Below are 17,140 nucleotides of genomic sequence, written 5' to 3'. Positions count from 1 at the left end.
CCCAGAGAGGGGAGGTCCTTGGTTCAAATCTGGCCTCAGACACTTCCTAGCTGGGTAACCCTGGGCAAGTCCCTTAACCCCCAGCCTTTACCACTCTTCTGCCTTAGAACCAATACATAGTACTGATTCTAAGGCAGAAGGTAAGGGTTTAAAAAAAAAAAAGTACTTTGCTGACTTGACCCCAAGTGCCAAACCCTTATCGCTCAACTGCCATGGAACTGATACTCAGTATCAATTCTAAGACAGAAAGTAAAAGGTTAAAAAAAGGAAGTTCTGTGCTGGTGTAGCCAAATAAAATGTTCAAATTTATAATTAGTTATCAGAACTAATTACTTGGCTAGAAATGTCAGACTCTGTGTTCTAAAACAAGAGGGAAAGTCTGAAAACAATTTACCTTCGTGCCCTTTAAGGGTTGTAATAATTGAACAGGTGTTCTGCTCAAGCTTTAGCAGTGTGATCTGTCCAGAGTAGTCTCCAACAAAGGCATGCTGAGTATCTAAGTCAAATCTGAATGGAATTAGTCAAGGATAAGTAATGGATTACTATTCTCAAATTACTTCTTTAAAAACAAATGACAATCAATTTGGGGGTAAAAGTTATGCAGAAGAAAATACAAATGGTCCATACATACAAGATTAAAATTATACAAGTAGCAAGATACACAGACTCTGTAAAGCTGAAATATCTGAGCGAGCCCAAGTCTCGTGCAGTCCTGTCCAGTGTGCACACACTCTCACTCACTTGCAAAACTACCCAGGGACCAGAATTAGTTCTTTGCCCTCGTCCTTGTCTATTAAAACCCTTCCCTCAGTTCAAGGCCCTTTTCAAGGATATCACATCAGGGAATTTCCTGATCCCTGCATCCCATCCCAGGACAAAAGTCTTCCTCAAATTTCTCATAGCTCTTTGCTATGAGAAATCTTTTCTTTACTCCTTTCTCATTCTTCTTCCAATCAGTTAATTATACCTATCTTCCCCTGTTCAGTCCATCAATAGGCATTTATTAAGCATCTAATAATGCCTACTATGTGCAATGCATTGTATCAAGCATTGGGGATACAGAAAAGGAAAGATGAACCTGCTCCAAAGGAACTCACAAATTAATGGGGGGGGAATAATATGCCAACAACTCCATACAAATAAGACGTACATAGGATAAATGGGAGATAACCAAAGGAAGGAGGGCCCTGAGACTAAAAGAGACCATTAAAGCTTCTTGAAGAAGGTAAGAGTTTATCTGGGTCTCGGGTAGTGATGGAGAACGTTTTAGAGGGATGGGTGATATGAGACATGTCCTCAGGCCCCCATGGAGAGGGGGAAGAGGAGTAGCCTGGGGCCTGGCCCTCTGGTTTTCTAGTAAACTCTGTTCTGGAGTGAGGGTGCACGTGTCCACAAAGAGGGCTCTGAGTGCCCCCTCCAGCACACATGCCATAGGTTTACCACCATAGACCTGGCCTGTCATAGCCATAAGAGCAGGGTCTGCCCTGTGTCTCTAGCACTTGGCCCAGGGCCTTGCACCTATATTAGTACTTTAATAGATGCCGTTGGTGTGGCTTCACCCACATAGCACGCAGCCCCTCTCTGCCTCAGTAAATAGGCTGCAATAGTACAGGTAGTTGGGGAACAAGTTGTGCAGAGCTAGCTACACTTGTCCTTTGATGACAGTTAGTCACCACCAGGTTTTCCTGTACTCCTCTTCTGCAGGACTGGTGAACCCAAAGGCTGCTCCTTCTGGCAGGTTGGGAAGGCCAATGGACTCTTAAAAAAATGTATTTAAATGCACAGGATTACAAAGGAAACCATTAATATTGGAACATGGTTCATTAAAAAAATATCTTTTAAGTCAGTCCATAGACTCCATGCTAAAACTCCTGCTCAAAGACTCTAAGTTGAAGAGAAGGGGCCAATTTGTGTTGAGGGGTATTCCTCCAATTAGAAGCTTCCTCTACCAAAAGAGATTTGTTTTTAAACCTTAGAGTCAGGGGGCAAGAAACCTCCACTATGACTGGTTTGTTCCAAAAGCATTTCTCATCACCATACACACACAGTGTTGCCGCCATCAAGTACTTGCCACTCTCAAGCTGGTAGTAACTAGGCTAGAGTGTTTCTTAAGAAATCTGCTGCGTCACAAATGCCTAAGGGATCAGTGTTTCTGAGGACAGAGAATGCTATCCAGTTTCTTTCATTCAGTTTCTGCTTCTATAAAAATGAGTCAAGATCCTTTCTTCAGTGGTACAAACCCCTGCCTGAGTCCTCACCTATGTTTTCACTCAACAGTTCACTCAACAGTCTCATCCACATTCTTTATTTTGATGATGTGATTTGATGCTGTATTAGTAAGGGCAAAGGTTAACTGAATTGTAATAAAGAAAAAAATGGTAAAGACACAGAAGTAAACAGAAAATATCTAGAGAATTATCCAATTAATTAAAAATTCATCCAATATCTGGCAGTCAGAATTCAAAACAAATTCTTGAAAATATATTTATATTGTATAACCAGGCTTTTGAAATAATTTATTGAGAAAGGGAAAAATAACCTTTTCAATGAAGGAATGGGAATATCTATAAAGGATACTGTAAGCATGAAGCCCAGGAAGTGAAGAAGTGTTTTCCAAGCATGTTCCCACTCCTGGTACACATCCAGCTGACACACTTGTCATGGCCTGTGCTGATAACCCATTCTGCTCCCAAACAGAAGACAACTGCAGACACCCGGCTCTGATGAGCTGTTGGATCAGGAGAAATTTGCTTACTTTAGTTAGAAATGCTGTCACTAGAAAAAACTCACCACATACTACTAAAAAAGGAGATTTAACTTCTCAACTTTAATATTAAATTGATATTCTGTCCAAAATTTAAGGGGTTCATGGGGAGAGCAAATAATATCAGCCTTCAATGAGAATTGCCTCTTCTTTCAAATTCCACAGTACCTGGAATCTAGGAAGCCCTCCAAAGAGTACATTCCTATTTTTGAATATTTATAAGTCTCAAATATTGAAAAGTTTGCCAATACATCATGGGTTCAACTATTCTTTTCCTGAAAAGGAATCTTATAGCAGGTCCTCCTTGGTCAAAGACAATCAGAATCTAGAAAATATTAAAGATTAGCACCTTTGCTATAATTGAGATAACAAAGCAGTAAAAAAAAAACAAAAAACTTAAATATTGTATTGCAAGAGCAATCCCTTTGCACATATTATTTGTCTAGTGCAATAGTTGTTCTGAATGTCTGTTCTGAAATGTCTCAGAATGTGACAGATATCCTGTATATTCTCTTAAAATAGCCCCTAATGAGTTTATCTCAGTTCCCCAGTCACACAAAGATCCTTAAGGATTCTTCCTTTGCATAATGATAGGTATAGTATAAGTGTTTGATAAATGCTTATTAAATGAACCCGAAAATACACTTAATGATGATAGCAGTTAGGCAAAAAATACTTCTTAACCTTGTTTTTAGATGTATAGGCCACATAAGATAATCCTGGATTAATCTATTAATTTCACTATCTTCCTATGCCTCTGATGATTTTAGATCTTTTAAAAAATTACATTCACTTCTGAGATGTGCATGAAAATTTTTTAAATGTAAAAGGTAATTTTATAAACAAGACAATATCACTTCACAATATAAGGAGAAAAAAGTGTGATCAAAATAGCCATTAGAAATATAATAATCACAATATGGATAAAGAGCTTTCCCCCTCTAATTATTAACATAAGATCTATTTCCAAAAAGAAAATGTTAGAATAAGGCAGGAAGCATTCTTCTAAATTGTTTCAAAAGATAATTCTATGAATGGTAACTGAGATGAATAGCCTTTTAAAAGCCAGCTAACAAGGCTGGGGGGAGGGGGAGTGAAGGGCAGCTAGGTGGCTCAGTGAATGGAGAGCCAGACCTAGAGATGGGAGGTCCTAGGTTCAAATCTGGCCTCAGACACTTCCCAGTTGTGTGACCCTGGGCAAGTCACTTGACCCCCACTGCCTAGTCCTTACCACTCTTCTGCCTTGGAACCAATACACAGTATTGAGTCTAAGACAGAAGGTAAGGATTAAAAAAAAAATTAAAAAAAAAAAAGACAGCTAACAAGCTGATTATAAAGTTTGTTCAATACTCATCAATTAAAAAAAAGTCACTCTGGTAAAAATAAAAAGCAGCTTGTACCACCGACATCCTCCAATTCAACATTATTTCGCCCTTATTACATCATCCTCGTTTTTAAAAAAGTCCAGATACCCAATTGCCTTGGGAAAGGTAATTTGGCCTTACTGTTAAGATTATAGAAACATCTTTCCCAGATGTTTTCCCAGACTTTAAACTATGTCAATTCATATAGGAAAGTAAATATGTGGTCAAAGGAAAAATTTAAACTTTAAATCCATTAACTTTAAAGCATTAATTCTGAAAATTTCATAAGGATTTTGGATTGAATGGCCAAACACCAACATTCTCTCAAAATGAGAAATCTCTCATTTACATTTAATTAAATCAGCTGTTGCTCTCAACACTGACCTAAAATTAAATATATACTTTCTCTTCTGAGATCTACAGTCTCACGTGGTTTCATATTTTCCTAAATTTCTGTCTTAAAATAGGTACTTTTACCTTTAAGAAATATCTGAAATCTTTACATAATATTACATCATACAAACTATCATGAGCCTAAAGTTCCTAAACCTACAAGAAATCTGATGAATACAAGAAGAATTTTTTAAACTAAAACTGGGACCTATTGCCACTGGTCCTTGACAATAAGCTAAAATGGCATAATATCTGGCAGAAAAAGGGGCAAAGGGAATGTTACCTTTTCTGAAGTCTGAGAGCCTTCTCAGTACTCGTGATAACTAAGCTATTCAATATGAAAACCTAATTTAGACACCATGTGGGTGATACTCAAAATGTTTTAAAGAAGGAAGAGGAGAGAGAAAGAAAATGAATCATGTAAACATGGGAAAATGGCTTTAAAATAAATAAACAAATAAAAAAATTTTGAGATATTATAAAGAATAACTGTGAATATTGCCATTACCTGGGTATGTCTTAACAAAGTTCATCTTATTAAAATCTTCAGAGATGTGAAATTCCTATAATTGGATATATCAAATAAAAAAATAAATAAAAAACAAACAAACATAGGAGGTAATAATAACTTTCAGAAAAAAAGCAAAATGCAAGTATGTATGGCCTTTAAAAAGATTAAGAACTTTCAGTATTAGTTCTACAAATTAAACATTTTTAGTAAAAAGGCTTCAAACTATTATCTATATCTATCTATCTATCTATCTATATCTATATAATTTTAGACCAGAATTTTTAAACCTAGGTACATAAATGTATAACATCTTGACGACAGCTTCAATATAATTAGTTTCCTTAATAAACCAATATATTTCATGCATTTAAGTAAATTATTCTGAGAAGTCCATAGGCTTTCCAACATGACCAAAGACATTCATGAAATCAAAAAGGTTAAGAATCCCAGGTCTAGTGGCAATGCCAAGTATCTAGAATATTAACATTTACTGTATTCATATGTAGAGAGCTGGCCTTTGACTATTTCTTTCACCTTTTTTATAACCAAAAGGTGAAATTTCTGTCTTACTATTTTGCTCAGACTAAAATGGCTTGAAGGGCAGGTAGGTGGCTCAGCAGATGGAGAACAAGGCCTAGTGACAGAAGGTCCTGGGTTCAAATTTGGCCTCAGACACTTCCTAGTTATGTGACCCTGGGCAAGTCACGTAACCCCAAATGCCTAGCCCAGTGATAGAGATGGAACACAGAGCGCTCTCTGTGGGCATGCAGCTGTCACCCTACCCCCCACCCCCTGTTCATTACTAGAAAGGCAGGTCTCTGGAGGAGCTGCTCCTCTCCCCTCCCTCTCCACTGAGCCTTAAAGATATTTTTTTCACATCCCCCGCCCCTCTGCCCAGCAGCCAATGGGAGAACACAGGGGGGAAGGTGGGTAGCTCACAGGCAGCAGAGCTAGAGGGGAGCAGAGCCCTCAGGCCAACCTCTCCCCCTCTCTACACTTGCTAACGACATTCCTCACTTCATCTGCCCCTCTGCCCAGCAGTCCAATGGGAGCACTTCCTCACGCCTGACACTTGGTAGTGGGAAAAACCTAAATGGAGGAGGTGGAGATGGAGATAGAACCAGCACTGTCCCTAAAAGGTTCCCCATCACTGGACTAACCCTTATTGCTTTCTATCTTGGACTGATTCTTAGTATTGATTCTAAGACAGAAGAAAATAAATAAATTGTTCAAGATGAATTAAACTGCGCTACTAAGAGTCATTTCTCATGAAGTACATTGCCCACTATACACTGCTCCAATTCTTAAAGCTTTAAAAAAAAAAGTTGGGGAAATAAGGAAACTGAAAGAGAAAGCAACTTCCAAGCTGGATGGCAAGCTTGGTCTTTGCATTCTCCACACTCTGAAGGGCACAGCTGGTGAGAACTGCTGAGGGTTCAGATTAAGGAAAAACAACAGAGTCCCATCTTTAATCCAAAAGAAGTGAAAGTATTTCAACAACAAACACCAAGGTCAAGGATAAGATCATATTAAACTTTGGAAAGTAACTGCTTTTAGCAAAAAGGGGGAAGGGGAGAAGCTTCCTCCCTATGTATGTTATTTAATATGAGTGCCATAATAAAGAAGAGTGATAATTTGTAAATTCTACTTATGCCTCAACTTCTTTCTAGATAATTTTCAAAAACTGTTTCACAGCCCCTGAAGTTGGTTCTAAAAGAAAGTAAAAATTTACTTCAACTACTGGCAAATCCAAACACATGATCCTACTCTGTTTTTTGTTGTTCAGTAACTATATGTGAAACACAGTCTATGATCTAATATCCCTCTTAAATAAACAGAGACAGGGATTCTCACTTTTAACAATGGAGAAACAAGGGGTTTGGCTTCTAATTTTGAAGGATTTACAGTCTTGATATACAGTGTATAACTTTTAAACATAATGACTATCCCTTCCTTGGACTGCTAAGTCTTTTACATGAAATCTTTTGCCTACACAATCTCTGTCTTCTTCATTCCTGGGACGACTCCCTCCTCTCCCCCTGTTGGACTTCTCAGATTAAAGTCAAAATGCATTTGTGGGCAGGTCAGGGAAACCACCAGTTATAACTGTTTCCATGGGAAAACATATGTCAAGTTCCTATACAGAAACTTTTAGCACATACCCATTCATAAATTGAGGACAACCTTGTAATGAACAGAAAATGTTTTTGACAGTCAGAATTACCCATTGGAGAGTGATAATTTTGCAATTACAACATCTAAAACTAACAACTGCTCAAAGGGCAAAATAAAGAGTAACTGTGATATAGACAAAACTGAGGAAGGTTGTATGCATTTACCATTCTTAAATCCCCAAAGCTACTTACCATTATGGCTCCATTATCCTGGCCCACAAATATCCTTCTGCTATCATGATGGTAAGCCATTGATGAACAAGGAGCTGTCAAAAAAGTCAAGGCCACATTAGTAACACAGTTTAGTATTTGTTATTTCTCATACAAACTGTCCCAAATAGCTGCAAACTATGCAGATGAGAAAATGTTTAAGACCAAACACATGAGGGGCAATTGGGTAGCTCAGTGGATTCAGAGCCAAGGCCTAGAGATGGGAGGGTCCTGGGTTCAAATGTGCCTGTGACACTGTCCTAGTCACTTTAACTTCCATTGCCTAGCCCACAACTACTCTTCTGCCTTAGAACCAATATATAGTATTGATTCTAAAATGAAAGGTGAGGTGTTTTTGTTTTGTTTTGTTTTTTATAACAAATCAATACAAATTCTGGAGTAGCAAAACTGTCAAATGGATGATAAATAATTTTCTTCTCCAAGACAATTTAGAAAGTCAACAGGAAAGGTCTGTTTCACTGGGGTGAGGGTGGAGAATCATCCAGTATAGACCAACTCCCAGCAAGTCAATAATAGGCCTGGAAGTAACTAAATTAATAGTAGTAGTTTCTAGAGCTCTCAGCCCATGGGTAGTAAGGGAATCATGCAACTGGTCAGAAGGAGATTACAAAGGATCCTTTGCTGGCATTAGGTGTAGGATTCTGTTGCATTGCTCAAAAAATGGCTTTGAGTTACAGACTCAGGGCATGGAGCAGGATTATGCAATATAATGGTTGCAAGAATAAGGACCCTGGTCACAGTTCCAGAGCAGAAAAGAATGTTTGTGGTTGCTCACAGACCAGGAAGAAAATAAGTCACTAAACATCTTTGAGCCTCAGTTTCTTCATCTGAAAAGCCAGCATCATAATAGCAACTACCTTAACAGCAATTGAGGGAGGATCAAATGAGGTATCAATGTAAAGTCTTCTGTCAATCTTAAAGTCCTATATAATTGGCAGATGTGGTTATTATTAAATGGTAGGCGAGTTGGAATCTATTATTTCTGAATTGGTACCCCAATGGGGGAACTCTTCTTAGTTGCCTAGACTTTTTAAAAAATTAACTTACTGGCTTTATGACAGGCAAGCGATTATTTATTATTAATTTATTCTGCCTGACATTTGCTTATGTTCCAGTTGTTTTTATCAGCAGTCAAGTTGCCAACTGAATATGCCAAAGGAAAGCAACCACCATGGTCTACTCAAGTCAGCTGTTCAATGTACAGTGGAGTAATATTTGTCAGCCAACAAGTACTTAAGCTTCTAATATGCCCCTCTAACAATGGAGTAATATTTGTAAGGATAGTTAATAAGCTTTTATTAAGTACCTCATATATGCCAAGCATTGAGGTGAGCTCTTGGGATAACAGCAAAAAGCAAAAGGCAGACCTCAGTCTCAAGGAGCTCAAAGTCTAATGCAGCAGACAATACTCGAACAATTATGTACAAACAAGACACTAACAGAACAAGGACAGAGGGAAGGCACTAGCAGAAAGAGAGACCGTGAATATCTTGTCAAAGGTGGGATTTTAGCTGAAGGAAGTCGAGAGAGACAGAAGAAGAGAGCAGGAAGAGAACTACAGGAAGCAAAATTCACTGGCAGGAGAAGCCAGTGAAACTATCTAGAGTGTTGTATGAGGAAAAGCAAGGAGACAAAGTACTGGATTTCAGGGTTTATGGTGGGGAGGAAGTTATAAGAAGACAGGAAAGGAAGTAGTGAAGGGAAGAAGCGAAAGAAGGGATAAACACTTAATAAGCACCTACACCATGTAAGTGCTAAGCACTTTACAAATATTTTCTCATTTTAGCTCATTATCCTCACAACAACCCTAGGAAGTAAGTGATATTATTAGCTATTTTCCCATTAAGGAAACCTGAGGCAGGGAACAATTAAGGGTCACATAGCTAGTATGTGTCCAAGGCTAGATCAGAACTCAAGTCATCCTGATTCTAAGCCCAGTCTTGGTCTAAGCCAACCCAGTCTAAGCCCACTGTACTCCAGCTGCCTGTCATGGAGTGGCCAGATTATGAAGTGCTTTAAATACCAAAAAGGTTTTTGTTTGACTAGTTTATTTGCATAAAGGGACTGAAATGGTCAAATCTGCTTTTTGGAAGATTGATTTGACTTAATGTTATGCACATACAGTATTATTACCTATTATCTTATAATAATGGTAATATGATTCTTCTCTCCATCCCAAGGAAGGAAGTATTCTATTACAGGTATTCACGTATGTAGTGGTAGAATGGAGAGTGTTGAATAGTAGTCAGGAGACACTTGGGTTCAAATCTTGATTGAATATTTCCTAATACTGCGACCCTGGGCAAACCCCTTAACTAGTGAGACTTTCCTTCTTCATCACTACCAACAGGACTATAACAACACTTATCTTGCAATGCTGTTGTGAGGACCAAATGCATATAAAACACTTTGCAAACCTCCAGATCATTTCCAGAGGAGGAAACTAAGACAAATAGTTAAGTGACTTGCCCAAGGTCACATACCCCTGTGTCTTGAGGCTGGATTTGAACTCAAGAAGAGGAATCTTCCTCCCCTCAGGCCTACCACTCTATTCGCTGCAGTGATAGTATTGTTAGGCAAGCAAAAAAAAAAAAAGAGTCTAAAGGGGGAAAAGAGCCCCAAAGGCTCAGACCAGGGGCTGAGGGTCCCTTAATAGAAGCAAGAAATAAAAACCAGAGAGATTAGAATCTTTGGAGTCAGAAGGACTACAGACCTGATAACTACTGCCAGCCAAGTTTATTGAATAGGGGAAGAGTTTATAAAGGAAAAAAGCACAGGAATGAAGGAGCAGGGGGAGCATGAGTACATGTGGGGTTTAGCAAGTTCATGGTTAAATGGGTACAAAAACATATTCTTTCTCAAGATTGTTTTTCTGGCCATCTGTGCCACTTTCTAAGATATTTAGTCTATAGGGGAAATGTTTTCATTCCAACCTTTGTCCTTAGACCTGGAATATTATTTCCAAAGTTTGGACCTTTGCCTAATTTCTTATGCCCCAAGCTTGGTTTGTCTCTGACAAGTGACAGTGCTGGATTTGGAGCCAGTGGTGTAGGATTTAAATTAATATCTAACACTCCAATAAACAATTGATTCACATATACCTCATAACTCAGCATATAACCCTAGGTGATCCATGCGTTTGCCAACACCCTTAAGGGGGACTATATAATTGTCATATAATTCTATATTTATAAAAAATTTTTTTACCCAGTGGAATCACGCGTCGGCTACGGGGGGTGGGAGGGAGGAAAAGAAAATGATCTTTGTCTTTAATGAATAATGCATGGAAATGATCAAATAAAATACTATTTAAAAAAAATAAAAATAAAAAATTTTTGAGAGTACTTTTAGGATGAGAAACTTGCTAATAACTCCGTGAATCCAGAAAGTGAACTGTTTGGAGAAGGTGCCATGAAGATGCCTACAGAAACCACAAATTGCACCAAAAGATCCAGAATGAACTATGGGATGTAGTGAAATTGAACTGTGGGGGATTGAATGCATTTATTTTGTATGTACACTCTTATGCCAAAGGGGACTGCCCCCAATTGGCTTTTTGTCAATGCGCCTAGCAATCATTGGTTTTGTTTTCTCTTTTATTTCCCTTTTATCCCCAAATTATTGTAATTTCCCCATAGTAAGTACAATATTATATGTAATTCTGTTTTGAGATCTTTAGAGATATAAGTTGATTATGTGTAATGATTCCATGGGGAAACTAGGAATGTAAATCTGGGAGATTTCTATATGCTTGCTTCCCATGAGAATCACTGGGGGGTGGGGGGAGGATTATGTAATTGGGATCTGTACCCTAAAACTACAACTCCCAGCATCCCACTCTCCTTCTCACATTATGTGCTGATGTGGAAAGGATATAAATCTTGGTGTAGCCTGGCCTCTGGCTCTCTTGCTTTCCTGTCAGAGCTTTGGTGGAGCAGGCTTTTTAAACAAGCAAGGAGAACTTAGTCACATGGTCTTAATTTTGTTAAATAATTAGGTTTTTTAAATTTCTATTTCCTTTTTATTCCTTCTACTCCAAGTGATTATTAATAAACTTCATAAAAATATAATTCTTGGAGTGTTGGATATTAATTTAAATCCTACAGTGTATTCTTTGAATCTGGCTTTGCCATCTGATTTTCATGATCTGCAATAATCATACCAACAATAACTAGCATAAAATAGCCCTTTAAGATATGCAGAGTCCTCTCCATCATCTGCCACATTTGTTCCTCTGAGAATTAGGAACAATTGCTCTAATCCTTCCATGGCAGATATGGAAAATGAGTCTGAAAGAGGGTTGGGTGCCTTTCCCAGGAGCATAAGGCTGGTCAAGGTCTAAAGGAAGCTTTGAATGCAGTCTTCCTTCCCCTAGGGCCATTGCTCTAGCCACAGTGACACCTCCCTGCCTGGGAGAGGGGGGAGGGGGGCAAACCAGATCATTTCTGGGGTCTCCTACAGCTCTAAATTATGATCTTGAGGTGTCACCAGATTAAGTCATTCTAATTACCATGGATTCCAACTTAAGCTAAAATTACTGAAGAGGAGGAAAAGGCAACAAAGCAGTAGCTTTAAGGAGGCTTTCAATAGAAGTGGCAGGGACAATAATAGCCTGGTCACACTCCTCAGGCTCATATGGGCACTGAGCTTGCTTGGCTTGCAGAAGGCATTTGGGAGGGAGAGAAGAGAAGAGAGAAGCTTTAGCCTCAGCCAGGAGGAATAGGAATAAGCAGAAATGTAGGCTGCAGGTGTCCTAAGACTTCCCAGACCACTGGAGTACTTGAGTCAGTCCTAATTGCTCCTAGTAAGTGCCTTCTGAAGCAGCTGCATTAGGGGGCCAGGCCTCTGCAGGGAGGAGGAGAGGCAGGATGAGCTATTTAAGGAGGGGCTCTTTCACCACACAGCTTGAGCAGGGCAAAAAGGCCTCGATGCCCCAACGAGCCAGCCCTGGCCAGGACAGGGTCTGTGGTTATACTGTAAACAAAGTAGCACGCAATGGATACAGGACCCACTGCTGTATAGAGAAGCCAGACATCTATCTGCAGGAGAACCTAAAGGACAATTCTATTTTGTCCAGTAAACTTAATTCCATTTTTGAGCAGTGCTGTCTTTATGCTTCTCTATTTCTGGACTGTTTTTAGAAATTCACCTGTCAAGAATAGCCATTTGGACTCATTGAAAATATGGCAGGGATATGGTGGGGCAGCTCTCCAAAGTGGGCCATCACCTCGCCAGTGAAACCTCAGCGGCCTATTCCCAGAGCAGGTGACAAGAACTGAGAGTCGGAAGATCAAGCGAAACCTCACCTCTGTTAATAATAACGATGGAACCTTGGGCAATCCATGGCCTCGCTGGACCTGTTAGATCATCACTCATAGGAGTGTCCCTGACAGCCCTCCTCTAAAAATCTAGGCCTCTCAGAAAGCTAATTCACACACACTATGGATATAAAAAAATAAAGGTATGCTATCAGAGAAAGAAGGGGCTTGCTTGGAGACAACACAAAGGAATCTGTTTAAATTTATCCTTTGTGTTTCTAACCCCTTCTGGAATTACCCTTAAGAACCCAACCTTGGAGTATTCAAAACTCATCTGAATCATACAAAATTAGAACAAGACCTTGGAGTCTTCTGGACCAAGCTCTTAATTTTGTAGATAATGAATCCCAGAAAAGCTCTGTAAATAGTCTAGTCACACAAATAGCACAACCAAAAACAGGATTCAAAACTAAAACCAGTCAGATAATCCTCATATAAAATGTATTTGTATATATGGGAGGCCTTCCTCAGTCCTGGAAATATTGTGAACAGGTGGCTTACTGGGTAGAGCACAAGGCCCAGAGTCAGGAAGATCTGAGTTCAAATCTAGTCATATACTTATTAGCTGTGTGACCCTGAGCAGACCACTTAACCTCCGTTGGTCAGTTTTCTCATCTATAAAATAAGAGGGTAACAATAGTACCTATCTCCCAGAGTTGTCTGTGAGAATCAAAGGAAATAACAATTGTAAAGTGTTTATCACAGTGCCTGCCACAATATTAAGTTTTATGTAACTATATACTTTATAATAATGTAAGTTATAATTAATATCAAAATAAAAAAATTATCCAAAAAAATTGAGTCTCAATTAAAAAAACAAAACTGCAAAGCATTTGATGCTTATGGACCAGCTATTTCCAATACAGAATGTTAGGGCCTAGGAAAATTGGGAGATTTCCTTATATTCAACTAGGACTAGCATTTAATGCTATAACAACTTAATGCTGTGCTTACAGCCTCACTAAAAGACTGGGTTGGAGGAGCAGTGAGGTGGCTTGGTGGACATAGAACCAGGAGTGGGTTCAAATCTGGCCTCAGATGCTGCCTACATGGCTGACCCTGGGCAGGGCCTCTGAAGGTAGTTGTATGATTATGTCATTTGGTGAAGGTGTAACAGTGTAGTTCTTTTTTTATGAAGTTGTTTACTGCTCTAAGATTCATTACAAATCTCCAAGATGGTTTTCCACCTTCATTAAGTTTGTTCTTTTTAATAGCCAGAATTGGACTATTAAATTCAGACACTGTAGGTATTAAAATGCCTTGTTCCAACAAGCTTTTTATGATTGGTGTTATGCCTACTTTTGCTTCTTTGCTTAATTTGTACTGAGGTATCTTAGGAGGAACTCCATCCCTGACTTCAATTTTCACTTGTGTCACTGATTTTATTCTACCCACATTATTCTGATGTTTAGCAAACATCCCTTGTAGAATATCTTTAGATATTATTATAATTTTCAAATGTAATTTCAGTTCTATTTATATTTATATTTGAAATTTCTAAATTATTCACTGTAGGATGAAAAATTTCAGCTTCTGGGTTCAGGCTGGATTTTTTTCCTAAGGAAGTCTGTACTATATAGCTATTTGAAGTTTTAACTGGTTCATGTGGGGTTTTCTGTTTGCAAGTTTTTGTAAGTTTTTTATAACTCCATGTGAACTTTAGATTACTCCACCCTACTTAGTCTACAAAAACAGGAATGTCTACACCCATACTTAAGGATTAAGTATTTAGGAGGATGGCCTATGACAGACATGTGCTAGCAAATGACAAATCAGAAATAACTGACAGACCCCTGGGCTGTCCTAAGTCAAGCTTAAGCTACCATTGGTACACGTGAGACGCAGGAAAGTGATGTAAAAACTGTCTATATATTTCGCGTCACTTCCTCTCTCCAGCCTCTTTTGGCGGAGAGGTGGCTCTAGTGGCAGCTTGCTGAGAGTTTCGACATCTTGGCATGGTGGCAGCTATTGTCCGATCTGGGCGGAGAGTTTTCCTTGATACTATACTGGGAGAAGCTGAGTAGCCTAGTTCAGGTGAGGCATCTTCATTGAGCTCTCTCAGAGTTTAGGCTGATTCTTTTTTCCTTTACCTTCCAAATACTATCCTCTTAGAAAAGCCTTCTTCAAAAAAATCTTCTTCAAAGACCTTTGCATTTTCTCTTTTCTGCTCTCTCTTGTTTTGCTCCTTGCTTTTGTTTTGTACCAGTATGTCTCTGTTTTCCACCCCATGCAATACTATCTCCATGTACCAAACTAAATAAATTATACTTTTGGCTTTATAAATTCCTTCTCAGAACCTCTGAATATTTGGGTTTAGTCCCTGCATTAATAGCTGCATGCATTCCCTGAATATTTGAAGCTCCATGAGTTGATTTTAAACTACACTGTTTGCAGCACCTATCTCTCTGCTGTTAGAAATATTTAACTTGTATGTTCTTGTTATTTATTTAATTTCTTTTTGGAAAAGCAATCTTTTATGAGGTGTCCAGTTTTATGAAAAAAGAAGCCCTGTCTAGTTTCTGTTGATACTTTCCTCTGCTGGTAAGAAGGTTTTGTGTATGTTTTGAAAGTATTTAGATTTTTAATTTCTTGAATTTCTCTTTGCTTCAAATTCTCTTGTCATGTAATTTTTGTCTTAGCTCTTTCATCTGTTTATTCTGTTCACTATGGCTGTCAAAAGATATGATGTCGCTTCTCTCAAATCAGACAATGTTACAGTGTCATATTTAGGAAAGTAATTTGTGAAAAAATTTCTGAGGTATGGTGTACAACCCCTTAGAAATTACCTTCTTACATGAGCTGTAGATTCTTCTGAGTCTTTTTCTATTCCCATAATAGACTCTACAGTCTATCTATCGTCTATGAGAGGCAATCAATAAATGTTTCAGGGTGTTCATTTTTTTCCTGAACTAGCTTATCAAATTTACCCCATGCATTTGGTTTGGAGCAAAACATTTTAATTGCCTGGAGCAAATCCTCCCTACATTTCCTAAGTTAAGTCATGCATTTTGGGTTAGAGAAGTCAAAATCTTACCTTTTGCTCTTCTGTTGGCCAACTAGTCAGGGTGCTGTCAGATCTAGTTCATTCAATAAATTGACGGTGTTCATGGGGCTAAATAATTCAGATAAAAGGAATTCTGTATCTTCAAAACTGGGCTCAAAGATCCAAAATGCCCTGTTTAGCTCCTTGTGCAATCTATGGGGCTCAGAAATAAGTTTTGGAAATCGTTTCCTAATCAAATCCAATTCCTGTGTAGTAAATTATTTGTGGACTTTTGAATATAACACTCCTGCTGTATCTGAGATTTTTGTGATGTCTTTCAAAGGAAATATTTTTTCAGCATCCTTGTTGGTACTAGAGTCCTTATCCTTGTCATTGCCCTGTGTACCCAACTTATTTTTCTTGGCCTTATCTTTAGATCCACTGTCTGCCTATCCATTTCCCACTTTGACTTATCCAAACCCTTCTTCTTTAAAAATTCTTTACACATGTTTTTTACTAGATTTTCCAAGTTAGTATCCACTACCATAATTTGTGCTGCTGTCATTGGTACCATGAATTTATAGATGTTTCTCATGTAGCTAAAAGTCTGTATGGTAGCCATGGTGAAGATGTATGCCTGAGCAATAATTTGCCATAGGACGATATTATTTTGAAATGGTATAGTCATAAGGAAAGATGCAGTGTTCAATATATATCCCATTGTTTCCAGGACAACATTGGTTACTGTACTGTATAAAATATTATACACCCAGTAGCAGGTTTTGATGGCTAGCACCATCATACCACAAATTATTTGCATAAACATTTTATTTTTTTTTCTTCTGGCTTCCTCAATATAGGGCAAGGTACAGCCTTTTCGGAGTGCCAAATTGTATTAGGTAATTGATTTAAGGGTTATGGTGATTGAGAAATCAGATCTGCCACCCTCCTCCCTTTTCTTCTTCTCTTCCCCCCTCCCATCAATTGGCTTCTTCAGTTGGTGACACTGGAAGACACAGGAAACTGGAAGTTTCCTGATAAATCTAATAGATAACTCTCTCTTTGAATAGTTTAAACAAGGGGGTTTATTTAGGAAAAGGGGAAGGACAGGGAAGTTTGATGGAAGAGAGGGTTTAGGGTTTCCCTAATCTTAAAATACTCCTAAATTGAAGAATAGTAGAATAGAGTCTTGAATTGAGGGATATGGCTAACAGGTTGAGGATTTTTAGTCACTTTTGTCCAGTAGAGAGAAATCAGTAAGAGAAGAATCTTCTCAGTTCTTACTCCTTCCTGTCTCAAAAGCAAGAGACCATTTCTCATAGTTTGGCTATTCCTTTCAACAGTCCCCGCCCACCCACCCCCCCACCCCCCACCGTCACCATTCCATTCCAGAATGCTTCTT

At 38.5% G+C, this 17,140-nt stretch overlaps 1 protein-coding gene across 3 annotated transcripts in view; it reads right to left on the bottom strand.

The window, feature by feature from the left end:
* Window positions 1-17,140, bottom strand: part of WDFY1 (WD repeat and FYVE domain containing 1) — a 73,071-nt gene that overhangs the window by 23,559 nt on the left and 32,372 nt on the right. For all 3 annotated transcript variants that reach the window (XM_001374261.4, XM_056807462.1, XM_056807461.1), the window contains exons 3-6: window positions 7,399-7,472; window positions 5,030-5,084; window positions 2,578-2,728; window positions 395-507 (exon numbers count right to left, since the gene is read on the bottom strand). In XM_001374261.4, coding sequence (XP_001374298.1) covers window positions 395-507; window positions 2,578-2,728; window positions 5,030-5,084; window positions 7,399-7,472 — 393 coding nt within the window. The remainder of the gene's footprint in view (window positions 1-394; window positions 508-2,577; window positions 2,729-5,029; window positions 5,085-7,398; window positions 7,473-17,140) is intronic.

This window comes from Monodelphis domestica, chromosome 8 (assembly GCF_027887165.1).
Source record: "Monodelphis domestica isolate mMonDom1 chromosome 8, mMonDom1.pri, whole genome shotgun sequence".
NCBI lineage: Eukaryota > Metazoa > Chordata > Mammalia > Didelphimorphia > Didelphidae > Monodelphis > Monodelphis domestica.
This window is presented reverse-complemented; position numbering and strand designations above follow the sequence as displayed.